Here is a 27,057-nt window from a genome sequence, read left to right as displayed (position 1 = left end):
TGTTTCAGCACTAGTATGCCAGCTACTAAACTAGCGTTCAATCACCTGATAGAAGTATAAGCATCCGTGGTTTGTCGCCAGACTCATGAACTAATGCGAGATTACATTAATCTAGGAGATCTAGCAACAGGGAATCTGGATAATGGGAAGCAAATTTCCAAACATCAGGAATGGGTTAAAACACAAGGGGTAGCTACTACCAAATTATGACTGGCAGCTTCCCTCTATATTGAATATATGCAGTTTGCTCAGTCTACCAGAACAATACAACGCCGATTAAACAAAATGGTGCCTGACAACTATCTAGTGATATTGGGAAGTTTGTTAACAATAAAACATATAAACACTTATTCAAAGAATAGTGTGTTTACCGAAGAAGAAAATTTTTGCATGCCTGCACTTATTACACTTTATTACAGACAATGAGGCCACTTGAAACTTCTTCGAGCATTCACAAGCATCTCTGGTGGCTATCATCTAAACTTAATATCAGCATATTCATTATGTAGCCGCATATTGAACAAAAAAAACTTGACTACCTCCTGCGGGATTTTAACTTCATTTCATTTCCTGGCAGTCTTTAATGAGGTAGGCAATTTGAGTGTGCGTCGAAGAAAGAAAAGAACTTCAGTAAATGCAAATTTAGTAAAGCGGGGCTTTTTTACTCCGACGTTTGGCACTACTAACCCATGTACGTAAAAGTTGAAGCATTGCGAATAAGCTTAAGGGAAAAAAACGCTGACCGCGAACGAGTGATTCAACAGAAAATGCTAAGCGTAGCACAACAAGGCACAAAACGGTGATGTCGAAAAGAAAGAAACTGGGACCAGCTGATATTTTAGTTGAGATGAAACTTACAATGTAGAGTCACACACGTCATCTAATGCCTAGAGCCAGCGATGAGTTTTTCATTACAGTAAACAGGGGTAGGATTTCCAGCTGGGCTTCGGCAAGTGCATGGTTCGATTCTCACCACCTTATACCCACGTTTCCTAAAAGAACACAAGTATTTCTCCGCCTAGACGTCTGGGTTTAAAGGGGGTGTTGTTTGGTAGAAGTTCATGAAGACCTCTATGCTTGCTGTGCAAGAACCATGACAAACAAAGCGCCACACAACTCAGAAAAAGTTGTCTGGTGACGCCAAGCCGCCAGTCTCCTCAATAGCTGGGTGTCCTTCCCAGCGTCTGACAATCCGATAGTTGGCGAGCACCTGGTCGGGAACGCGCTAGTACGTGTTTCACCGGTAGGTATCCGGTGACGGCATTCGTGCGCCTACCACACGTCATGTCAAGGTATACCTCTACGCATTAGAAAATATTGGTGGATTTGCGGCAACACCGGGTTTCGAACCCAGTACCTCCCGCATACAAGGCGGACGCTCTACCATTTCACTACCGCTAAGGTTTCACTACTGCAGTAAAGGTATAGAAGCCAGTAAACGCCTGCAGTAAAGGCATAGACTCCAACAAAATAAAATGTAGCCTAGAGCAGCATATTTAGGTGCTGTGAGTAAGGAAATAACTGAGTTCTGGGATAAGGCTTTATTCCATAGGCGGCGCAAAATTCGCGGATGGTGATAGTGGTGAGCAAAGGGAGAACAGAGGTAAAATTCAACTACCTTCTGCAGACTCTATAAGGGCGAGCAAGTCGTGTTTTGAATCCTATGTTGGACTTGGAGTTGTAGTTTATTTCACCACAATGTTTGAATGTTTACGTATTGATACACGAGGTAATGATACAATGTGTGGTGTGAAATGCGGGAAAAAGCTGCGATATACACGCAGTTTGACTGGCCCCACATCCCAGCAATAGAAGGAAGAAAAGTGACAGCATTCTTACTCATGAAAACAAGTAAATAGGCACATAAATACATAGTGAAATTGGCACAATAAGGAATATATATACAAAACCGAAAAATGCAGAAAGATTTAAACTCCTCGAGGAGAACAAAATTAAAGAATTGTAAAAATGCAGGATTTTATGCCGCATTTTTTGCACCAAAGAAACACAAAAAGAAATACATCATGTCAGTAAAAAAAGAATGGATATATCCTGTCGCGAAAGAAGGCACAATCCCTCTAATGAAAAATTTAATTTGTTTCGTATATGGGGGAGTGAATGTTTCAGCATTTGAAGACCACAGTTTGTTCGGCATCGAGGAACCTTCCAATAATCGCTCTGTCTAGTAGGTCGAGACGAGGTGCTGCGCCCTAAGCATGCTATGGAGGTAAGATTATTATTTCCTTTGTTAAATTCAGTTGGTTGCTATAAGCTTAATGCATCGTTTTTTGCCATTTCACTTTGTAGCGCTTATCAAATCATAATCCACGAAAATTTACGGGAGAGTCAGTTGTCACATATTGGGCTGATTAGCAGACGCTGGACAGAAAAAAAACATCCTGTTTTCTCTTCTACGTTTTGTGCAGGCTACAAAGCCTACGATAAAAATACCGAATACAAACGCTGTAATCGGCCCTTTATTTGGAGGCATGCTGGCACTTGTCGAGCACCATAGAGCCCCTCGAATTTCACATTAGAATGAAAATTTTATCGTGTACGTCTAATTTCTTTCAACGGCTAACTAAATGTGACAGAAGCGCATTATATAGTTTAACTAAAATGTTCAATACATACACAGTAAAGGAACATCGATTTTCTTCCAAGGAAATGCCATACTTTCATTTCATTGGTGCCATTTCCAAATTAGAATGTCATGCGAGAAAGTTCCGGAAGGGAAAATATCTTGGAGTGGTATTCATACAAGGAAGTAACGACTGCAAGTCCCAGTCTGGCAATAAAGAAAGACAACTGACTCAAGGATGTTCTTTTAAAACTGCTCACGCGGAGTAAGCTGATTCTTACTGCAGGGGCGCTGTTCTGAAGAGATCATCACTAACCGGGGCGATTGCCACAATTCAAATAGGGAAGTAGATAAAATTCAAAAGAAAATTTTCTCAGCAATATCAGTATTTATTCAATTGTGTTCGTCTTTTCTTCAGCCATTGTTCTTCTTTTTCTTTGACACTTGAGCAAATACACTTTAATATAGGTCACAGTTAGTCACACTTCGCTTTTATTTAAGACGGCGTACAGATTTCTCTCACGTTTAGCTGATGAAGATGTGCAACACAACAGTCGTCGTGCTCACGGCTTTGACGCTGGGCCTTCTGCTAGTTGCCGAGGGATTTAATATTAGTGAATACTGTAAGTTACCCATCATGTTTGAATTTCTTGTGTGCACATGTGGTACACATTTCTCGCGTATATTCATACACATAGGCTTTGCAGATCTTAATGCCCCAAAACAATATTGTCCTTATACATGCTAAACTTTGGATAGTCTGGCAGGACTATGGAGGATGAGGCAGTCGGCTTCATGTCATGAAAGCCTGGCTAAGGCAGCCCTTACGGCATCAAAGTGGCCTGGTCTCCTGGTCTGTAAAAGTGATTTCCTAAGAAAAAGAGACAAGCTGCATGCAAAAACCTGCTTCCCGCAACATATGTTTTATCAGCTGTCTTCTGCTCGATAAAATATGCATTATGGACTTGCTGTTTTAAGAGAAAGTCGGAATTAATATAATATAAAACAGACGGCAACAGTGAACCCGTGGGCGTATTACACCTCAAAGCGTTTACTGATGCGGTATTAAAGTTGCCCTTTTTCAAAAGCACCATCCGAACTGCTAAACACTTTCTCTGAACTTCTTGCGCTAGCCGGTTCATACTTGCCGCGATAATCGTAGCATTAAGAGTACCGACAGAAGAAAGCATCCAACCTGTTACTGTTATTTCGTCCGTCTTTTTATTATTACGCTTATTTCTTCAATTACGCAATCCAGGTGCATTCATAACTGTGCTACACGTGTGAATTCGTTGATTCTTTACTCAATCTCGAATTGAAGGCGGGGGGGGGGGGGGGGTGAGATAGTAGGATTCTAGAGGACGAAAGTCCCTGGCCATGGACCCCAACCACTTTGAGCCTGCTCACAAGTCCACAACAAAACTGAATAGCATAATACAAGCCGGATCGTGATGACCGCATGCTCTAGCCCTGAATCTTCTGTTTTCCAAAAAACGCTGTTATTTGATTACCTGGCGGGAAGAATGTCCATTCGTAATATCGATTTAAATTCATTGAAAGAACATTCAGGCCAGCAGAATAAAGTTTAGCGCAGGTATTGCACTGTGGGCAAAGTTTTAAAATGTGTGCTGGGTCGTGGGCTTCTCACTGGTAACTACAGAAATTAGAATAAGTGCCCTTCGATGCTCTAACAGGCTTCGCATAGTGGGTTGTTTCAGAAGTACAGTTTTGATTGAAGGTAAACACAGGCAAGAATAATGTGGGCTTCATCTGAAACTTCGGTGATTATAAAACATTCCTACCAGCTGTGAATTACGTAGTAATCTCAGCATTTTTCCACAGGCGTTGTAGACCTTTACTACAAGCCTACGATCAAGCGTTATATTTTGTGTCCATGTTCTGAAGTGTAAATAAGAGAGCGTTTATTTGAAGCGGGTCAGAAAGTGCGGGCACATCAGATGTGGCTTAGTGGAACACGTAGAAGTGTCGGCAGGGAGTACGAACGCTTCGAAGTTCCGCAACAGTTGAAAAGTTGCCGTTCTAGGTGAGAAAAGGTTCTGCTGCTTTAAACGGTAGCTCGCACAGCACCGCAGCCTTTTCGTCACGAACTATGTTCCGGTGAAATTGGCGTTTTCACATGGTAAACTCAAGCAAGCACAGAGTGATTTTTCTTCTTTTTTTTGTCGCTATTGCCACAGCACGAAAACATTGGCATACCTACTTATCAGGGTCATAACACAGCGAGAAAAAATCTTTAGAAGCGTTCTTCCTAATAATTTATATTTACCAACGTTTGAAGAATTCCATGTGCATGGACTACAAATAAAAGTGTGCGCAAAAATTCACAAATTCCAGTTTTCTTTTTTTTTCAGCGTGCCGGAAGGACGACATTTGCCGTTACCCGGAGAGTAAGTCTATTTATGTTTAGCATTATTGATAGCTTAGGATTGCAAAATTCAATCATGACAGGGCTATGCGTAGCCATGTCAAGATTGCATTTACATTTTTGGACGAGTTCTGGAGCACGCTTGAACAGTGTTGTATTTTGTTTATGATCAGCGTCGACAGATAAATACCCATGGTTTTCAGAGAAGAAACTTTCGTTTCATGTTAGCGCTCGTCCTGTCTGGCCTTCCTTTCATCTGTCCTTGTGTGTGTTTTTGGCACTTCAAGCTAAGTATATATTCTCACAAACTCGCCCAAATTTTCGTTTTTATATATTGTTACGCTAAAGCTATAGAGAGAAGAGAAGAAGAGGATAATGAAGTGCGCTTGTCTTTGCAGCGGCTCGCTGTCGGCGCCGCCCCTTTTAATCAAATAATCTTTAAATAAACACACCTCATCGTAACAATATAGAAAATCACACCACGTCACTGCCAGCCGACAGGCCTCGGTCGGGGGTGGAGCCCGGAGTCCAGAACCACTTCAGCCTTAGCCGAAAGGCGTGCTCTCCTGGCCAATCAAGCTATTGACAAGAACGGAAGAAAAAGGCTTTACATTTTGGCAATCTATTTCACGATAAGTATAGGTTATCAGTTAAAATAAATTTCTGACTGCGCAGGCAACAGTCACGCAAAAATTCAAGAAATACATATCTGCGCTTGGTATGGTATGGTGAAACATTGAAGAAGTCCTGCAGATCGTGAGTCTTCACGAAGCGGGCCGTTCCCACGTGCGAACCGGAAGGACGAGCCTCTCGACCGCATCGTGGGCCTGCTGGACAGCCCAGAGTTGGTCAGCCAGAAGAGGGCTGCGGAGAACCACCTCCCATCTGGCCGAGCTGTTAGCGATGATAGAGCGTGACCGGGCACACCGCCAGAGCATATGGTCTAACGTGTCTATATCTCCACAATCGTGGCAGGTAGCGTTGGTGTAAGCATCCGGATAGATTTTATGTAAGAGCGACGGATTGGGATAGGTATTCGTTTGTGGTAGACGGAGCGTTAATGCTTGAGCTCTATTGAGGCGCGGATGAGGAACAAAGTAGGTTCTACGGCTGAGATAGTAGTGTTTAGTAATCTCGATGTAGGTGGAGGGCGTGTCCCTGTTCTCTGGGAAGTCAGCTTCCGATTGGTCGAGGTTAGCGCGGTGGGCAAGTTCACGCGCAGCCCCGTGAGCCGACTCGTTGAGGTTGGGGAGGAGCACCCTTTATCTGACCCTGACGGGCCAGAAACCAATAAATGAAGTGGTGCGTGATTGCCTTGCACCCAATAAATCTGAGGGCCTGTTTGGAAACGCTGCGTTTTTCAAATGCTCTGACTGCAGATCTTGAATCACTACAGATGACATCCCGTGAGCTATGCAGCAGGGCTAGTGCAATAGCCATTTGTTCAGCTATTTCAGCGTCCCTCGTCCGAACCGAGGCAGCATTGGGGATTCTTGCCGACCATCAACAGTGACGATGGTGAACGCCCGACATCGGCATCCACAAAGCTGACCTGTCGCTTATCACTGTGTATTTGCCTAAGGAGGTTGGCCGCCCTTGCCCTCCTCCTACCGCGATTATGATCGGGGTGCATGTTCCTAGGTATTGGCGCGACCGTAATGTTCTCACGAATCGACGGAGGAGCGTCAAACAACTCCTCCGCTACTCTATCAGAGTGATATCCGAGTTTCTGCAAGATGGATCTCTCTGCCTTTGTTGTTGTGAGGCGAGTTAGCTGTGCGCGCTCCTGGGCCTCTGCAATCTCTTCAAGAGTGTTATGAATGCCAAGCTTCATTAAGCGCTCTGTACAAGTGTATACGGGTAACCCGAGAACCCGCTTGGTAATCTTCCTAAGCTGTGCATTCATTTTATCCGCTCTGCCCGTTTCCATCGATGCATGGCTGCCACGTATCTAAAGTGGCACAGAACGAAGGCATGCCGTTGAGGTTATCCTCCTTGAGTCCATGATGCTGATTTGATACCCTCCGAACTAAACGAACAGCACTTTCAGTTTTAGCAATTAGCTTGCGTGTAGTCTTGCCATTTGTACCCCCTGACTCAACGATCAGGCCCAAGACCTTGATTGAATCGACCCTGGGTATACGGCAACCTTTTCTTGTATAGAAGTTACTGTCTCTGTCTTCTAACGATGTCCATCCCTTCGGCCATGGACCGCGTTTCTTGGGACTATACATCAAAAGTTCCGACTTCAAGGGGGAGCATCTGAGACGGGTGGGTTCGAGATCGGTTTCAATAGTGTCTACTGCCTCCTGTAAGGCTCCCTCAACCTGACCGTCATTGCCTCCTGTGCACCATATAGTTATATCGTCAGCATGCATAGTGTGTTCGATGCCTTCAATCTCGAGAAGCTTTCTGCTCAGGACAACCATGGCTATATTGAATAAACAGGAGGAAATGACTGACCCCTGTGGGGTGCCCCTCTCGCCAAGTTCCAGCAGTTGTGATTCGAGATCGGCCACCCAGGGGGTAGCCTTCCTATCCGAAAGGAGTGATCTAACACAGTTATAAAACCTCTCACCCAGATTGAGCCGAGATATCGAGGCTAGGATATGCGAATGTAGAACGCTGTCGAAGGCCTTCTCAAGATCAAGTCCCAAAATGGCTCGAGTGTCGCTGGAGTCGTTGTTTATGATTCGATGCTTAATCAGTTTCATGGTATCTTGTGTGGATAGACCTGGTCGGAATTCTATGATACTATGGGGGTAAATGTCGTTATTCTCCAGGAACCGGGAGAGTCGATTCAGGAACGCGTGCTCCGCTACCTTACCCACACAGAATGTAAGCGAGATGGGCTTCAAGTTGACAACGCTAGGTGTTTTACCAGGTTTGGGGATGAGTACTGCGAGAGCTGTCTTCCAAGGTAATGGGACGGTTCCATTTCTCCAAATTTCATTAATGTTGTCTGTGAGGCATGCGATTGATTTTTTATCCAGTTTCGCAACGCCTTGTTGGAGATGCCATCCGGCCCTGGTGCGCATCTACCATTGAGTCCATGTAGAACGCTACGAATCTCCTCAACGCCAAACTCTGCATCCAGGTAGAAATTGGCCTGGCCCTGGTAATCGAGATGTACAGGAGACCGCCCTGAGCCGGCTGGGAGATATTTGTTAGCATGCGTGCGGATTAATTCGACCTCGGAGGTCATTCGTGCGGCCTCATGTATGGTTCTACCAATGACATGCCTCTGATTAGACTTAGTATTGGTGTCGTTAAGCAGATGCTTAAGCAAGCTCCAAGTTTTACCATTGCGCATTTGGACGTCTATCGAATTGCAAACCTCGTCCCACTGCTGTTTAGAGAGGGTTACACAATGCTCCTCAATGTGTTTGTTAATCTCAGATATATTTTTGCGTAGCCTACGATTAAGACGTTGACACTTCCATCTGCTGAGAATGGACTGCTTGGACTCTAACAAATGGGCTAGCCTGCTATCCATTTTCTCAACAGGAAGGTCGGTGCAGATCTTAGAGGTTGCACGCCGAACGTCCTCTTGGACCTGAACCATCCATTTCTCTATGGTAGGTCGGGAATCTGAGGGAGGCCTCTCCTCCCGAAGCTTGCGGAATTTATCCCAGTCCGTGTACGTGAATTCGCGCTGTTTTTTACCCACGATAGGAAGCTGTGCCTCACAAATATAGTGGTCACTACCAAGGTTCTCAGCCAAGTTATTCCATTTGGCCTCAGTCACGTTCTTGACGAAGATGAGATCGGGGGTAGAGTCTCTGCACGTGAGTGTCCCGATTCGGGTTGGAAAGTTAGGGTCAGTGATCCGCGTCAGGTCCAGATCCATGGCATTCTGCCAGAGATGCTTACCCTTATTGGTATCATATTTATAACCCCAGACATGAAGCGGGGCATTAAACTCCCCTGCGACAATAAGAAGGCTTGAGCCTGCCATGTCTACGGCCTTGCGGAGCAGAGTCTTAAATTGTTGCCTTTTCTCGTTGGGACTACCATATGTGTTAAGAACATATATGCCGCCTCGGTTGACCCGACCAGGTATGACCTCTACCATAATATACTCAATATTACTACCAGCCAATTTGAGATCATGTCTCACAGGAGTGAGTTTCTTACTAAAGAGAGTACATACCCCCTCCTCCCGACTGCACGGCGACCGAGCAAATCCCAGTCATCGAGATGCCAGGCGAGAGGGTTTCCTGTAGTAAGATAACCTGGGGCATCTTTTCACAACTGCGTAGATGTTGCTGTAGGGGAGCCTTCTTCCAAGAGCAGCCTCTACAGTTCCATTGCCTAATTCGGAATGTCTCAAGGGGCGGAGCCATCTCTTACTAGCTCAACACCGACCCTAGGTGGGGCTAGAATCGGGGCTACGTTGCTAGCTGTTGGGTCAGAAAGACGTATCGGTGGGTTTGGTAGCGTTACCGGGCCCACAACAAACTCGAGAAAGGATTCCATTTTGGCCAACCGTTGGTTGGTGTTTGCTTCTAAGGTCGTTATCTTGCTTTGCATCTCAGTGATCCTATCACCTAACTGTTTCACACTTTCGCTGAGAGTGGTTAACATCTCACGCACCTCTGATTTAGCTTTACGTGACACGTTCTCCTGATCACAAGCTATCGCCCTCTTTTTCGGTGGTCGTGACCCATCGCTACCCTCGGCCATCGGGACTTCTAGAATTTCCGCGTTGACGGTAGCTGTGGGTTGCGAGTTCCTAGCGCCCTTAATCTCTGCTATCCCAGCCATTAGCCTATTAATGCTCTTTCTCATGGCCGCATTCTGGCGTTCTAATATCGTGATTTTTTCCAAACTATCATCATGCTGAATCTTGGAAGAACGCTAACATAATCCTAATCCATAAGAAAGGGGACGCCAAAGACTTGAAAAATTATAGACCGATCAGCTTACTGTCCGTTGCCTACAAACTATTTACTAAGGTAATCGCAAATAGAATCAGGAACACCTTAGACTTCTGTCAAGCAAAGGACCAGGCAGGATTCCGTAAAGGCTACTCAACAATAGATCATATTCACACTATCAATCAGGTGATAGAGAAATGTGCGGAATATAACCAACCCTTATATATAGCTTTCATTGATTACGAGAAAGCGTTTGATTCTGTCGAAACCTCAGCAGTCATAGAGGCATTACGGAATCAGGGTGTAGACGAGCCGTATGTAAAAATACTGAAAGATATCTATAGCGGCTCCACAGCCACCGTAGTCCTCCATAAAGCAAGCAACAAAATCCCAATAAAAAAAGGCGTCAGGCAGGGAGATACGATATCTTCAATGCTATTCACAGCGTGTTTACAGGAGGTATTCAGAGACCTGGATTGGGAAGAATTGGGGATAAAAGTTAATGGAGAATACCTTAGTAACTGATGATGATATTGCCTTGCTTAGTAACTCAGGGGACCAATTGCAATACATGCTCACTGACCTGGAGAGGCAAAGCAGAAGAGTGGGTCTAAAAATTAATCTGCAGAAAACTAAAGTAATGCTTAACAGCCTCGGAAGAGAACAGCAATTTACAATAGGCAGCGAGGCACTGGAAGTCGTAAGGTAATACATCTACTTAGGGCAGGTAGTGACGGCGGATCCGGATCATGAGACGGAAATAATCAGAAGAATAAGAATGGGCTGGGGTGCGTTTGACAGGCATTCTCAGATCATGAACAGCAGGTTGCCATTATCCCTCAAGAGAAAAGTATATAATAGCTCTGTCTTACCAGTACTCACCTACGGGGCAGAAACCTGGAGGCTTACGAAAAGGGTTCTACTCAAATTGAGGACGACGCAACGAGCTATGGAAAGAAGAATGATAGGTGTAACGTTAAGGGATAAGAAAAGAGCAGATTGGGTGAGGGAACAAACACGAGTTAATGACATCTTAGTTGAAATCAAGAAAAAGAAATGGGCATGGGCAGGACGTGTAATGAGGAGGGAAGATAACCGATGGTCTTTAAGGGTTACGGACTGGATCCCAAGGGAAGGGAAGCGTAGCAGGGGGCGGCAGAAAGTTAGGTGGGCGGATGAGATTAAGAAGTTTGCAGGCATGGCATGGCCACAATTAGTACATGACCGGGGTTGTTGGAGAAGTATGGGAGAGGCCTTTGCCCTGCAGTGGGCGTAACCAGGCTGATGATGATGATGATGATCATCATGCTCTGGCAGCGACCTCGACATCACCTCTGATGGTCCTCCACGGACACGATCTGCCCAAGTGGGGCGGCCCTCCTTGTAGACCACCTGATGCTGATGATCATGTCCCCGGGCGCTTGATCTTGACCTGCACCAGCTTCCCGGCTCGAAGCGAACCATGGAAGCAGATCGTTCCCTGGAGCGACCACGGCAATGGCTCCAGGATAAACTCCAGGAACGGTCGCGACCCGAAAAATATGAGACACGGGATCGGCGAAAAAGCTGAATTTTCGCAGAGCCAGGGGCACACAGCCTGGCATTCAAAGTGACATTGCAACGTGGCCTTTGTTACCTGCACAGTGACTTATAAAAATAACATTGCGATCCTTCAACGAAGAATACTTGATATCTGCCGAGTGACTTATGTATTATATTCTTTGTTGGCCGGCTGTTTACACATGGTTATTATTGACATAAACTATAAAGAGTACCGACAAGTTTGTTTAGGGTGTCGCTAAACGAAGAAAAATGGGTCACTCAATGGTTGCCAAATTGTGCTGAAAAAGTCCGTTAGATTGTCTCTAAAACTGCCGAGTAATATTTGCATAATGTAGACGATTTCAAACTGTTATATAGCGCCTTGTACTTCTTCAGTTCAATTTCGATGTCAGTTTTATTTCCATAAAGAAGGGAAGGAGGCCCGAACAAAACAATAAGTGCAATGTTCTTGCTCTTATACTTCGGCCGGTCAGTGTGTTTTCTTAATAATTTTAATTCTACCGCCCACTTTGGAAATACCTGTTATGGCTATGTGCCATTTTATAGAAACCATAATCAGCAGCACGCCACGCTCACGTCAAAGAGGCAGTTGACATTGCCACGATTTAAGTATACTTGCAATTGTGGCTTCTTGGTTAGGAAAGTAGGCATAGAAAGTTAGAAAGGTTGTCTTTTTTAACGGAATCGTTCTCTTTATGACGTATATTTGTTGCATACGAATATTGAGTTATCTGTTTTAGCCTTCAGTAGCTACGTAGAATAGAAGTCCAGTAGCCTATAGAGCACATAGTAGTAATTATGGTAGTGGTGTTCTGTGCGCGAGATATTCGGCAGGAAAACAGCAGCAGAAACCACCGAGCCAGCAGCTACGGCCGGGAATGTTCAGCAAGGCTTAAACAGAAGGCGCTCACGATAGTGAAGGTGCCGTAATACTAGTCTGTACACTAATTTGATGGGCTCCCTCATTTCTAAATAGGTGGGACACTTTTTTATTCAATTGCAATTTATGTGCACAGAGTGTTGTTAGTCAATGACCGGGCTGGAACGTCTCACAGGGCCCCATAGTGACAAAGTAACAACGCGCCATTATTGGATGGTCTGTGGACACTAAACTGGCATCCCCCTAAGTCCCACATCCACTATCCATAGGCTACGCAACGGGTCGCTTCGCTCAGCTTGGCCAGAGTCCTCCATGTAAGGCGTAAGGATGAAGCATAACACAAAAGAACGACCATCATTATCAGCCCAGCTTACGTACACAGCAGGACGAAGGCCTCTCCCTGCGATCTACAATTACCCCGGTCCTGCGTCAACCGATCCCAACTGGCGCCGTAGAATTTCCTAATTTCATCGCCCCACCTAGTCTTCTGTCGTCCTCGACTGCGCTTCCCTTCTATTGGTACCCGTTCGCAACCCCAACGGTCCAACGGTTATTTAGCCTGTGCATTTCATGACCTTCCCAGCTCTATCTTTTTCTCTTGTCAATTAAATTATCGAGTATACCCACATGCTCTGTGATCCAAAATGCTCTATTTCTGTCTCTTAACTTATGCCTAGCATTCTTCGCTCCATTGCTCTTTGTGCGGTGCTTAACGTGTTCTCAAGTTTCTTTGTAAGTCTCCAAGTCACTGCCCCATATCTAAGCACCGGTAAAATGCATTGATCACAGAAGACAAGAATAATGCAGTCACTTTTTAAAACGTCCCCACAACAAGATTCGATCCCAGGACCTCGCTATCACGTGCTGGACGCTTTTTCTGGCACGATGCAACCAGGAAACGAAGCTCGGCAGTATGCTACACTGTTGTAACACTTGAAGGCGAAAGCCTGCTGCACACTTGGTAGTGCATTAGTCGCGTCACTTCTTTCGCAGCTCTGCTTCTTCGGCTCGTTATGGACACTTAGCTGCGTTTTCGGGCAGTCATATGACGGGGTCAGACTCGCGCCAACGATGGTTCGTTTCGACATTCCGTTGAATCCTCTCAGCATGGGACAGCAGCACTCGCGGAGCAATGCCTTGCTCCGGCCGCTTCGTACGTCGCACCTCGTTTCTCGCTTGGCGAGTATCCTCTGCAGTAGCGTACTTCCGAGAGGGGTATGTAATGCTTTATTGATGTTTCAGATGCTTGTTTTCAGCTTTTTTATTAAAGTGTATGCTGTTCGGTGTGTTGTATGGGTGATTTCAATGAATGTATGCACTGTTCACTTCACTTTGCTGAGAGCTTGTAACTTCTTCCTTAATGGGTTATAAGCCATTTTATGTTTGCTGTTTACGGCAGTATGAGCCATTGCTTACGAGGGTAGGAGCCATTGCTGGTGATGATATTATTGTTACCATCTGATTAGACGCCGTGTTTTACAGCGAAACTGTCTATTGCTAGGACCTGTAAATAACTGTGTCCGAGATGTTGACAAAAACAAATCACCATGCGGGTCGACTCGGATGATGTGCAGAAAGGGTCCAAGCTCAAGGGCACACAGCCCTGTGGTGTCGGGGACTGGTCATGTGCCTTGAACTATCCTTGTCACACGTGGAACCTAAAGAGGTCTCAGGCACAATGGTAAGAACAGATATTTTTGAAAAAATGTTTTGTTCAACTTTTTTCAAAATGTATGTTTTACACTAACAGCGCAAACGCATTGTTGCCACTGCTCGCGCGTTCGTCGTGGTCGTCGTCTTCCGCAGCTGGATCCGCGTGCAAAACACTATCATCAGCAGCAATGGCTCGGGCGTATTCGTCTTCCACAGCTGGCTCTGTTGCCGCTCAACTTTCCAGCGTAGAATTTCACTTCTGTCGTCACAATGGGGAGGCCGCGTTTTCGGGGGTGTGAACCATTCATTATCTTACGGGACGGGCCCATTTAATAACAGAGGTGATAGGCAAATGTGCGTACGTACTATATCGCGACGGTAACCACATATTACAGAATATGTTCGTACCTTTGTTCAGTATTCGGGGTCTCCTCTGTGTCGTGCGCTAAACAGCTCCGCTAGTCATCCACACTGACAGAGTGGAGTGGCTCATGGATTTTTTTATGTATGAGCTATTGCAATGAGTCACTTAAAACTTTCGCCTTAAGAGGGAACAATTTGCTATTACACAGGCTGTGCATCGACTGCTGATGCCCGTCAACATAGTGCTACGGCTATAGTAAGAGTCACCTCACTCTAGCCAGTTTCTACAATGAAAGACTCGCTTTAATAATTTCATGCAGATGCTGCATGGTTTGAAAGCAGTAGAGGACATGGTAATACTGGGATGAAGCCATCAAAGTAAAACAGCGATACCCTGCATTCGTCAGAACCAGTAGAATGGATTCTATTTTAATACCCTGCGTAACAGTTTTCTGCCATCAGCGGCAAAAACTGCAATGTCTCTCAGCAGCTGAACACGAGGCAAGACTTGCTGCAGGTGACACGCTGTGAAGCGACATAAAAGTGTTCCTGGTCTCAAGGCAGTGAAGCTTGACAAAAAATTGTTTTAACATTACACCCCATCACACATTCATTAACAGTCCCTAAACCCCTTTAACGGTAATCATAGATTAGCTTCCGCTGTTGTCTCCAATACAGTTTTCTCTTGCAGCTATAGCCCATTGCGCATGACAGTGCGGAGGAGCAGCTGTGGCAATGGGAACACAATGGCTCCCTGAAATTTTTCTGCATCTTCCTAGTCGGTCTCACTGAAATCTTAACCATTAACCGGTGCTTAGAAAAACAGGACATAAAACACTAAAATAGAGGCAGAATCAAGGCATAAAACACCTATACGATCAGAAATCGCTCTGCAGTAATGCGTGGAGTACTGTTTACCCATAGGGCTTTATCTTTCTTTAATGGGTGAAGGGGAACGGGAACCGCAATACATGCACCGTTATTTCATACTCTTCATGAAATTTCTTGAAAAGCGTCTGCTCGCTCAGCTTGTGTTTTATTTGTTAAGAGATTCCTGTGAAATCATACAACGAACGTTTGACTACTATAGGGAAAGGAAAGAAAAACAAAGGCCTCCTTTCGCGTTCAAGACATATTCGCCATTCTCTGTTTTCAGCAAACGCACCCGCTCAATGGCATTGTTCTTGAGCAACTTGAAAAGATTTTTAGTGAGCAAGACCCTCAAGTTTTTTTGCTAAGGAATCAGAAAGTTCAATTCGCACCTCTATGACAAGATTCACTGTTCCAGCCTCGCAATGGGGCTCAGTATTAATTCGTACTTCTATACGTTGTAAAGCTCACTGGCAAGGGCGTCACTGCTTACACTTTTTTTTAATTTCTTCAAGAAGTCTCCTCTTTCCGTAGTGGTCCACTTAGTACAAATGGTAATGCTTAGCGCAAGGGAGGAACGCATTCCAGAATTCATCCCAGGCTCAGGAAGAAAGGGAAGGTTTGCGTTAACACAGAAAACCAGCGTTGCTTCACTGATCTTGACCGAATTTTTTCCATGGCTGACACAAACGGGGGCATTCACCGTAGGCTGCAGATCAGGAATCTTCTCTGATACAAAATGACGACCGTGAGCAAAGTAAGTTCTATGCTTGAGCTAAGGAAACATGCACTTCAATGCCCGTTAGTTATTTCACATTAATTGTTCGCAAGGGAAATTTTTAGCCGATACTGGTGCTCGGCATATCATTAGCGAAGGCGGCCGACGAATGGCAAAGAACACTTCAGAACTGAAAGCTTTGTGAATTTGACCTTACATTCCGCAATGCGACTTTTATATCTGAAGCTTATTTGGTGATTGCCATGGTCTTTTTTGCAGCATCCCATCAGGTTACAACCTTTGACAAGCATTCATAATTGCCCAATAAGTTCTTCCATTCTTAGTTTCCTCGGCAAAGATAACACACAGGAGTATAGGCCAACAAAGAGGCCCATCTAGTCGAGCCGCAAGAACGTTGACCATGAAGCACCTTTGGGGATGAATTATTTCGTCTATCTGAAAATGCACGCTTGAGTCGCTCACACGTGTCTGAACAATGTCAATGTTACACTTGCAAATAATTTCAAGGTACGACTTCATTAGTCAGAACACTTTTAACTTATACACTTAAAGATGAGGGCTCACTGGGCAACGCAGCGCGTTTACTTGAAATTATTAAGGAATAATTGCTGGCAGCTATTGGCACGTCGTGCATAGAAAGAACGCGCATTCTGTTATAGTCACCACTCGGCCCAACAACTGATCAACAGCTTGCTTTTTCACTGAGCTTGTTGATGGATCTACGGACAAGTAGACCTATGATATTTTTTTATATTTCACGCGCTTTCTTTCTTTCCCAGAAAAACAACACGCGATGCATGTTCTTCTGGAAATATCGCCTTTTCATGGCATTTACATGTTGCAACATTTGCCTAATTCGCACCCTCACAATAATAATAACGTTAGTGAACAGGCTGCCAGCAATTCAACATTATTCGCAGTTCATCGATCGCATTTGAAAAAATAATCACTTCGTCATGTCTGTGCGGAGCGATGTAACAATTACTGTGTCTTTCTGCACAATCCTTGTATAGAAAGCTCAGCATTCACAGTCACTCAAAGAATCATAAAAAAGATCGAGATTTACTATGCATAGGAGTAGTCCCAGCAAGCGGATTGCTTCTAAAGCGAAGCTTTCTTTTTTCCTACTTAGCCGTATTTTGGCGAATGTTGCTCAGTTGTTGGCTTCAAGGCCACGACGATTCGTGAGAGGCTAGCTTAGCAGGACTCTTTGAGGAAGTATCACGCATTGTTTGGGGAATCATTGACCTTTCTGAGGTTAGAAGAACACGCAAAACGATCCCGTTCTCCTCATGCCTACGGCAGCAAGGATGCTCCACATCCGCCGCCAATGTTTGTCAGTGTTGGCGCTGGCTAACACTTCCAGGGCTCTACTAGGAAACATAAATACCCAAGAAAGTGGATGGGGAAACGGCGCCGCAGTAGTTGAATTGGAAGACCTTCGCAGGCGTAATGCGAAGAATGTGAGATCGTTCCCCACCTGCAGCTAGTTGTTTTTTCATTCGCTTTCATTTCCTTTATATTATCATTTCTTAATTTTCATTTATTGAGAACAAGTAATGTCCCCTATGCTATCCTTGGTGGCAGTGTTTGTTGGCTTATGATTCTGAGCCATAAGGGTAGTATGATGCACGTTCAGGTAGCGTCCCTTTGCGCTACTGTACATGATGCTTTAGCCTATGAATTCCGTTACAGTGGAAATGTTCCTTGGCCACGTAGATGCCTTATTACGAGAAACATTGAAGGGCAAGTAGCGCAGAAAGAAAGCTATTTCATTATGCAATTCGCGTAATCGGCCAATGTAATCCCGGGTTCAGGACATCGAGAAAAGTACGAGCTCTTACTTAAAAAAAATAGAAGTACGAGCACCATTCACAACTTGCACGCTATAATCGTTAGCATTAATTTAAGAATCCATAAATGGGCTCCATAAAGATAGTAATAAAGGCAGCAAACATAGCTTCTTCAATTTTGTCGGGCCACCAATTATACCACTGGACTTCAAGCCTCTCACATGACCTGATAATACTAGTACTTCCTGCTGTGCTTCTCCAAGTGTTTACACACTGTTCTGTTTTATTCTTTTTTACGATTCCCTTCTCCAGACCAGCACGGTGCCATTGATTGAAATCATTCCGGTGCTTTTACCCCGGCCTCTCGTCACCTCTCCGAGATGTTCTCTTCAACATGAGGTATTGCGGCTTTGTTTCGCGGTCGTAGCGCCAAGCGATAACGCTGACATTTTTGTACTTAAGTACTGCATAAGCAATCCCTGATGACTTAAAATTCTTCGGAAACATCAACGGCGGTGTCTATCGCAGCCAAGTCGGCAGTTCTGGGACATCAAATTTGTAAAATGCCGGGAATTGCCTGTTCAGCAAAAGTGCATCCCCGGTAACCCGCGACGAGTGAATTCCGCGTTTGCGGATTTCCTGCGGTCGTCCTGCAGCCATTAGAGACACATTAGGCCAAATATATGTACGCGTCAAAACACATTGCGGCTGCATGCCGTCACGTACCATGCGCCCCCGCTGCCTTCAATAGCCTCCAGCGAACACTCTCCCAGAAGAAATGGAGTTATCAACAAGCGACCAGGTCACGCGACGGCCAAGATGTCGCGCGTCGCCGTCACGTATTTGAATGCACACGAATATTTTTGCTTTGTTTTCGTCGTACACTTTCACGTCACATGCCTTCTCAATATAGAAAATGTAGGAAGTGTATGTTGAGAGTTGCTTTTCGTATAGTAATTGCCACTCGTTCCTACGTTGGTATTGCAGTGTGCACCTGTCCTGTACACATCACCAATGCGTACATACGGCGAGAATTTTACTACTATGATAACAATACTGACGAATGCGTTCAAACTGTGGGAACAAGTGATGGTTGCAACCATTTCGAGACTGAAAGTGATTGTACTTTCTATTGTGGATTGGATAAAACATATGAAAACTATGAAGACAAATAGTGTGCCAAGATGCACATGTGGGTAAGGTTTTTTTTCAGTTGCCTTGTGTATTGTTTGTATAGTTTTCAGCAATAGTTAAAAAATGACGTATCCCGTAGAATAATACCTCCCTTTCCCACAAATAGTGGTGCATTTCTGGCTGATCTCTCTGTCACGCTTCGCGGTGGTATATATTGTTCAAAAAAGCAACAGCAATTAGGTTCCTGTGCAAATATTTTTTCATTACTCCTCATGAGCTTAACGCCTTTCCGGTCGCTCAGACCGCAGGCCACGCGGAATAATTTGATCAGGAATAACAGTTTCGATTGTCTGACGTTCGCGCCCCAAAGCCACTGACGCATCACGTCATAGAGCACGTCATACTAGGATGTTTCTACTCACTTTCAACTGATTTTACTTCGATGATTGTTGCTGGGTCCCACTTTGTAGAAAAACTCGACTCTCTTCTTTCACAGGTTTCAAAAAGTTAACCCTTCATTGGCGCCCTACCTTTGCTCGTTTTAGTGAACCATCGTTGCCATGCTTTCGTTTACTTTTGCGCGATATCATGCCGGCGTAATTTGTCCTTAACTAGAGCATTTCTTCTTTTGTCAGTTGTTTTCATCGTTGTGGAGTTTTATTGACCCCATCCCTGCGTCGTACAAGGCCGCCAGCGCTTAGTGACCAGCGTCACCTGTAGCTTCGACTTCGTCCGTGTGATGTGAAACCGACGACCATGCGAAGCACAAATGCTGTACAAGTCACGCGATCACCGGGTTTACCTGTGGTATTGACGCCCTTTTAATTCTTGAGAAATTTTTAAAATTTTTTTACACAAAAATGACTGCCATACTAACAATGACTGCATAACAATCACCTGTGCAGTAGTCAGGGAATGAATACCCTGTATTTTTGTCTGAATTACATGATTCCGCAGCGAAATGCGTAAGAAAGCATTCATTATCATCATCATAATAAGCCTGGTTGCGCCCACTGCAGGGCAAATGCCTCTCCCATACTTCTCCAACTACCCCGGTCAGTTGTGGCCATGTTTTGGCCATGTTGCCCCTGCAAACTTCTTAATCTCATCTGCCCACCTAACTTTCTGCCGCCCTCTGCTACGCTTGCCTTCCCTTGAAATCCAGTCCGTAACCCTTAATGACCATCGGTTATCTTCCCTCCTCATTACATGTCCTGCCCACGCCCCCCTCCCATTTCTTTTTCTTGATTTCAACTAAGATGTCATTAAATCACGTTTGTTCCCTCACACAATTTGCTCTTATCTTATCCCTTAACATTACACCTATCATTCTTCTTTCCATAGTTCGTTGCGTCGTCCTCAATTTAAGTAGAACCCTTTTCGTAAGCCTCCCGGTCTATGCCCCGGTACTGGTAAGACACAGCTGTTATACACTTTTCTCTTGAGGGAGAATGGCAACCTGCTGCTCATGATCTGAGAATGCCTACCAAACGCACCCCAGCCCATTCGTAAACTGCTGTTCTCTTCCGAGACTGTTAAACATTACTTTAGTTTTCTGCAGAATAATTTTTAGATCCACCCTACTGCTTTGCCTCTCCAGGTCAGTGAGCATGCATTGCAATTCGTCCCCTGAGTTACTAAGCAAGGCAATGTCATCAGCGAATCGCAAGTTACTAAGGTATCCTCCATTAACTATTATCCCCAATTCTTCCCAATCCAGGTCTCTGAATACCTCCTGTAAACACGCTTTGAATATCATTGGAGAGATCGTATCTCCCTGCCTGACGCCTTTCTTTATTGGGATTTTGTTGCTTTCTTTATGGAAGACTACGGTGGCTGTGGAGCCGCTATAGATATCTTTCAGTATTTTTACATACAGCTCGTCTACACCCTCATTCCGTAATGCCTCCCTGACTGCTGAGGTTTCCACTGAATCAAACAATTTCTCGTAATCAATGAAAACTATATATAAGGGTCGGTTATATTAAGCACATTTCTCTATCACCTGATTGATAGTGTGAATATGGTCTGTTATTGAGAAGCCTTTACGGAATCCTGCCTGGTCCTTTGGTTGACGGAAGTCTAAGGTGTTCCTGATTCTATCTGCAATTACCTTCCAAAATACTTTGTAGGCAACGGACAGTAAGCTAATCGATCTATAATTTTTCACTTCTTTGGTGTTCCCTTTCTTATAAATTAGGATTATGCTACCGTTTTTCCAAGATTCCGGTACGCTCGAAGTCATGAAGCATTGCGTATACAGGGTGGCCAGAAGGCATTACCCAAAATAAAATAATCATGGCCCCAAATTGAGAGAAAAAAGAACCTGAAACCAAAGCACCACAATGTCATCGGCTTGTGAAACTCAGCACATTGTAAGAGTGAGAATAACTTCACAAATGTAGTACAGCAAAATTACATAGCTTCTTCTCACTTGCCACAGGTGCTTCTCTGTATAGCACTATATTGAGCATGATTTGTGTTATATTTGCAACATTGTAGTACGTACTGGATTTGCATAGACTGTTTTTCTTTATTAAATATGGAAGGCTTGCTTGCGCTTACTTATCTCTCTTGTTCATTATTATGTTTTAACGCAAAAGCCCTAAGTGCCTCATGAATCGAAAAGTTCATTGTCCGACATTATTGAAAAATTGACCGTCCGGCGTTGTATTCGTGGCCGCAGTGTGGGCATCCAGTAGGAAGGTCAGGATTGATCCTCCTTAGTGTTGTTTGTGTGATGTATGTCCTAGTCTGCAACTGTCTGTAAGTGACGGCCTGTGCTTTTTTGAGCCTTGGGTGAGGAGGAGGAAAAATTCTTCGTGAAAACCTATCATTTGAAGTGATTTCGTGGTATGATACCAGCGGGTCTTTGTTGTCTAGGTCCCTCAAGGCTGGGCTGAAGCGAGAGGGCGGACCGCAGACGCGGAATGTGAGCTCTCGCGCCAGTTGGTGTGCCCGCTCGTTCAGATTAGGGTCAGGAGGTCCGGAAATGTTGCCCATGCAGGCCGGGAACCATGTGATTTGTGGGGACGTGAGATTGTCTCCTCCCGTTTCTTGGAAGAAGATGGTGTTGATAACCGTAGCTGCTTTCCTAGAGACGAGGGCCGACGAGATGGTTCTAATAGCTGTTCTTGAGTCCGAGTAAATGACTGACGCACCTTTGCAGCTTCGAAGGGCCACCGCGATGGCCATTTCTTCTGCTTCGTGGGTGAAGTTGGTAACTACCGTGGCGCCGTTGACGAGTGAACCATGGGCGTCCACCACAGAGACCGCGTAGGCCCCTCGATTCCAATATCTGGCCGCGTCAACGAACAGGAGTTGCGTTTCCTTACGTTTGATGTTGTCAAGGATTGCCTTCGCTCTCGCTTTTCTCCGCCCTTCGTTGTGGGTGGGGTGTATGTTTCGTGGGATGGGATGAGCGGTTATTGATCTCTTGGCATGAAGAGGGGCTGTATGCCTGTTTCTAGTAAAATCTCGATGCCTACCCTTGTGAGTGAGAGCCGACTAATTTGGGAGTTTCGCCGTGCCTCAAAGAGTTCGGTTGCCGTGTTGTGTAGCCCCAATTGGAGGAGTCGTTCCGTGCTAGTGTTTCTAGGGAGGCTTAGGACCTTTTTTAATCCCGTTCTGATTAGTGTATCAATTTTATTCAGCTCCGTCTTATTCCAGTTGAGGAAGGGGGCGGCGTAGGTTACGTGGCTGATGAGGAAGGCGTGAAATGCTTTCATGCGGTTGTCCTCTTTCAGTCCGTCCCTTTTGCTGGCAGCCCATGATACGACCCTGGTGAAGTTGAGGGTGCTGTCTGTGATGCGTTTTAGTGCCTCCGCGTTGTCATTGCTGTAAGCCCCAATGACCATGCCCAGGACCTTGATTGTGTTACACCTGGGGATGTTTCCTCCGTGCCTGGTGTGTAGGTGAACGGGGAGGGAGCTAAGGGGCGGCCTCAGCCTGGGGCCTTGTTTGCACAGAAGGAGCTCCGATTTGTTTGGGGAGAGCTTCAGTCTCGTGTTTGCAAGAAAAGTTTTCGTGGTGTCCAGCGCTTGCTGTAGATTCTGCTCCAGCGGGCCTAGCGGGCCGCTCATGGACCAAATGGTGATGTCGTCGGCGTAAATCGCGTGCCCTACCCCCGGGACTTTCGAGAGTTTGTTTGCCAGATCATGCATTGAGAATTTGAGGAAAACAAAAATAACGGAGATGCTTCAAAGGACGGTACGTTGGGCACGCTGGTATTCCATACAAAAAATACTGACAGCGCGAAACGGCATGCACTACGCATGGAAAATACATGGTCCACACTTGTCCGTGTGTCTTTCATGCGTTGTTCGTGTCACTTCACGCTGTCAATAGTTTCATTAAGGAGATGTATAGAAAAATGCTGGAATGAAAAACATGTATAGCACACTTCAATAAAGGAAGCAGGCTACGTGACAGTTCGTCCCCTTCCTGTTTCAAAAGGGATGCCACTAAATAATCATCACCACTATTAGCATCATATCGTACCACTTGTAACAACTTGACCTGCGCGCAGCGTAGCGTGGATATGTGCAAATTTTGCATTGCAGTTGAGTTGTATTCCATGAAGTGTGTCGACATGTAGGAGTTGCATGTAGCAGAAGCATTTTGCATTAGCCGGACCTGGCAGCTCAAGCAAGCTAGGTGACTATTTGCCACCGCATCATTTAAAATGCCAAACCGATCATCATCATCAGCAGCAGCAGCAGCATCATCATATCGCAGCATGGTTCAAGGGATGCTACATGTGCTCCACGCAGTTTCGATACCTGTGTTTACTCTTCTGTACACGTTATGGCACCTCCTCCAAAGGTACGAACCCTCTAGTGCGTGCTGCAGGAAATGGAACGTTCGTGACATGTCTCGCACCCAGCATCAGTAATATGGTGAAATGTTCAAGGGTGCGATTCCGAACCTTGTCAAATTCATGCTTATTGTCAGATTACACCCAGTTGACTCTTTGAGCCAATCAGAGTGGCCATAGCAGCTGTGTAGGTCACTCAAAGCTTAAAAGCTGGCGAATTTGACAATATGGCGGAATTTGAAATGTCCAGAAAAGTGCTCCGGAACAGAGCCCTTGTTGAATTCCGGCACCGGAATGGACGAATCTTCTCACAGCAACCTCGCCTTTGACGCGGGCTGGATGAAGGTACCACCGCAACATTTACAACGTTCCCACCGAAAACAGCATTCACATATGCAAACTCCAATCCCTACCATTTTATCATTACCTTCATCTCAATACCGAAGTCCCCTCTGTAGACGAGCGAGATGGAGCAGCGATTGTCAGTCTAACAGACTTTCCTTTTCTTTACAGGAATTGTTTTGTCATTTCTTTTGCTGAAGCAAGCATAACTTTTATGTGATATTTCGGAAAAGACGTGAAAGCATTAATTCCCATCTACGAAATTTGACATAATAAAATATCGTGCATAAGAAAGTAGTGCTTTGAATTTCATATCCAGCCTTTCCTCATATAAAGAATACGGCTTTGACATCAAGCCTGGGGTCCTCACAATGCTTAGACGCGGTATGCGCAGCTTGTGTAATTAGACTAGATGGGCTAATATAAACTTCTTTTATGCAAAACATTTGTTGTTGTTCACTCCGGATCATTTGCAAAACATTCTTTACAGAAGGAGCAGAGTAACCAGATTGTAATATTTGGTTGCTGCAAAATATTGGGTTGGTATCGACTAAATAAAAATACCGAATAATCCTTTTTCGAAGACGAATAGTTAGTTTTCAGCATTCGATCGATATTTCAAGCATCGAATATTCGCCCCCCGGTAGTAAGCCAATAATTCTAGGCATAAAAATCACCGTGAATCGTTGAAGTTCCTGGATCTGTGACCTCGGAACTTAGAGGGAATGCTTAACAAGCAGATATCGGATAAATTAGGTTCCCTTTGTTGGATGGCAATTGCTCCGATACCAAGCGCAGAAGCCGATGTGCAGATGTAACAACGGCTCAAAATTCCATTCAAGCACCCAATGAAAGCTGAAATACACTTCTGGTATCTAAAAATTGCAGGCCCTCCTGTAAGCGAGAGTACAAGTAAGCATGAAACGGCAAGTGGCAAAGCAGATTGGTTGGAGAGGACACTAGCCACTATCTTAAAATGACGCCACATCATGCCATACTGTGCATGTCGACTATGCCCAGCTAGAAGAAGAAAACCGGCTGAAGAACTTACGACAGGCAGTGAAAGGCGCCAGGAAGACAGAGCGCACTGCCCCACTAGAACAAGGATGAACTGAATTGTGGGGTTTTACCTGCCAAAACCTCGATTTCATTATGAGCTACGCCATAGTGGAGGGCTCCGGATTAATTTCGACCACCGGATCTTTAACGTACACCGAATCCACGGGACCCGGGCGTTATTGCATTTCGCCTCCATCGAGGTTCGGCCACCGGAGCCGGGACTTGATTCCGCGACCTCGTGCTTCGCAGCGCGACACCATAATCGCTAAGCCACCACGGTGGCTAGAAGCACCTGAAAAAGTCGCCACGCAGCGTGGCGCCATCTCTCGAAAGGACACAAAATTCGCGCCGCCGAACTTGCGAGCCGCTGGCGTTCAGCGCACAGAGCCAAAAAAATAACAAAGAAAAGTATATTTCCCTGTATCCCCCTTTTAACGCGAAAGCGTCAAGGAGCCCGTGTCGCAGAAAATCCGTTGTTGGCTCAAGAGAAGCTTGTTTCTACAAGCTTAATCAGCAAAATACACGCGCACTTGATGTACAGAAAAAAACATCGACAATGTCACATTACATCCATAGCTAGGAAGCGTTACGACAAAAGAACAAACATTGAGGTTACATATAAATCTGGCAGTTGTTGTTGCCTTCCGGGAATTAAGGTGTCAGTAAGGTAACAGCTGCGCAATGTTGCGCCGATTGCGGAGTTTTATGAAGCATGTCGACCATTACCGCAGGAACTGGTCTTCATTTAGGTTGATCAAGTCCCCGCGAGCCTGTTCCTACATGTGTTTGCGTAAGTGGGTAGAAACGGGTACATCACTCTCTTTGGCCGTCCCTGTATTGCCGCCGCGCCTCTTTGTCGCCACCACACGAATGCTCCTACGCATCACAAGACAACTTCGAAGAGTCTTCGCGGTTGCGTTCTCTGATCCACTGAACCTGCGCCACAGTATGTACTAAAATGTTTTTGCAACAGCACAATCTAAGAGGGCATGCCATAACGTTTCCTCCGTGTGCACTGAGGGCAGTGGTTATTGGAAGATATTCCCCACGCTGCAGTGTGGTTCCGCGTAGGCAAAACGCGCCAAGCTCGTCTCCACCCGGAGTCACGCATCTCGGCAGGCACAGCCGATGTAGTTAGCCTGCGCCAGTTGACGCTCCTGCAAAGCTGCAGATCTTCATGTGTCTAGTGCTCTGTTGCTAGTAGTTCGCACACCTCCGTTGCCAATGTCTCAACTACAGCGACATCTCGTAAAGTTGACCAAAAGTATTGAAGGCTGCTGCATACATATGTATAAAGTGGCGGTGCCTTTTTCGCCATAGTTCCTGTTCTTACTCCTGGTAAAAAGAGCTTCCTGAACGTTCCTAGAAAATAGTCAAGTTTCCTGCCTGGATATTCAGGATTGTTCACGAGGTAGGAGGAAGAAGAAGTTTGGTTTGACACAGTCATACTGCTGTCTCGCTCCCTAGTGTTTTTGCATTTTTTCGACGTTTTGTCGAGAAGTGCCTCGGAAGAAGAACGCCTGTAGCTGTGGTCTCTTCATTTTCCGGTGTCTCAGACGTTTTTCAACATCAGAGACTGTGCAAAGGGCACAACGTCATCCTCCAGGATGGGGGATAGGAATCCCAACCAAGCGTTTGACCCTGGTCGTCCACCACTGGCTGCATCGAAGACAAGGGACCGCACTGGCCCTTCCACTGTCGCCCTTGAATCTTCCGACAGCTCAACGGTTGAAGAAATGGAATCGGACAACGATTTCATACTTGCCGTGGGTCGCCGTTTGAAAAGGAAACTCAGGAGGACATCAACAGATAGTGAATCGTTGCCCAGGCAGGACAGTGGTAAGCAATCATTCACTGTTGCTTACGTCCCTACCACAGCTACCGACGATCTGAATACTTTGAACAGGCAGAGCTTAACAGAGTACTTTGAGCGGATTGCGCCAGGCCAAGTCAACGAGATCAGAATTAATGCACGGAGGAACATCCTTTCGGTGGACG

The 27,057-nt window shown here is 45.3% G+C and overlaps 1 protein-coding gene across 1 annotated transcript; it reads left to right on the top strand.

Moving 5' to 3' along the window:
* The first annotated feature begins 3,065 nt into the window (after positions 1–3,065).
* LOC142563096 (uncharacterized) lies at positions 3,066–24,378 on the top strand. The gene is made up of 4 exons (XM_075673620.1): positions 3,066–3,204; positions 4,954–4,989; positions 18,696–18,904; positions 24,172–24,378. Exons 1-3 carry the CDS (start codon positions 3,114–3,116, stop codon positions 18,881–18,883), a joined length of 315 nt encoding a protein of 104 aa, XP_075529735.1. The 5' UTR covers positions 3,066–3,113; the 3' UTR covers positions 18,884–18,904; positions 24,172–24,378.
* Positions 24,379–27,057: the final 2,679 nt, after the last annotated feature.

This window comes from Dermacentor variabilis, chromosome 11 (genome assembly GCF_050947875.1).
Source record: "Dermacentor variabilis isolate Ectoservices chromosome 11, ASM5094787v1, whole genome shotgun sequence".
NCBI lineage: Eukaryota > Metazoa > Arthropoda > Arachnida > Ixodida > Ixodidae > Dermacentor > Dermacentor variabilis.
This window is presented reverse-complemented; position numbering and strand designations above follow the sequence as displayed.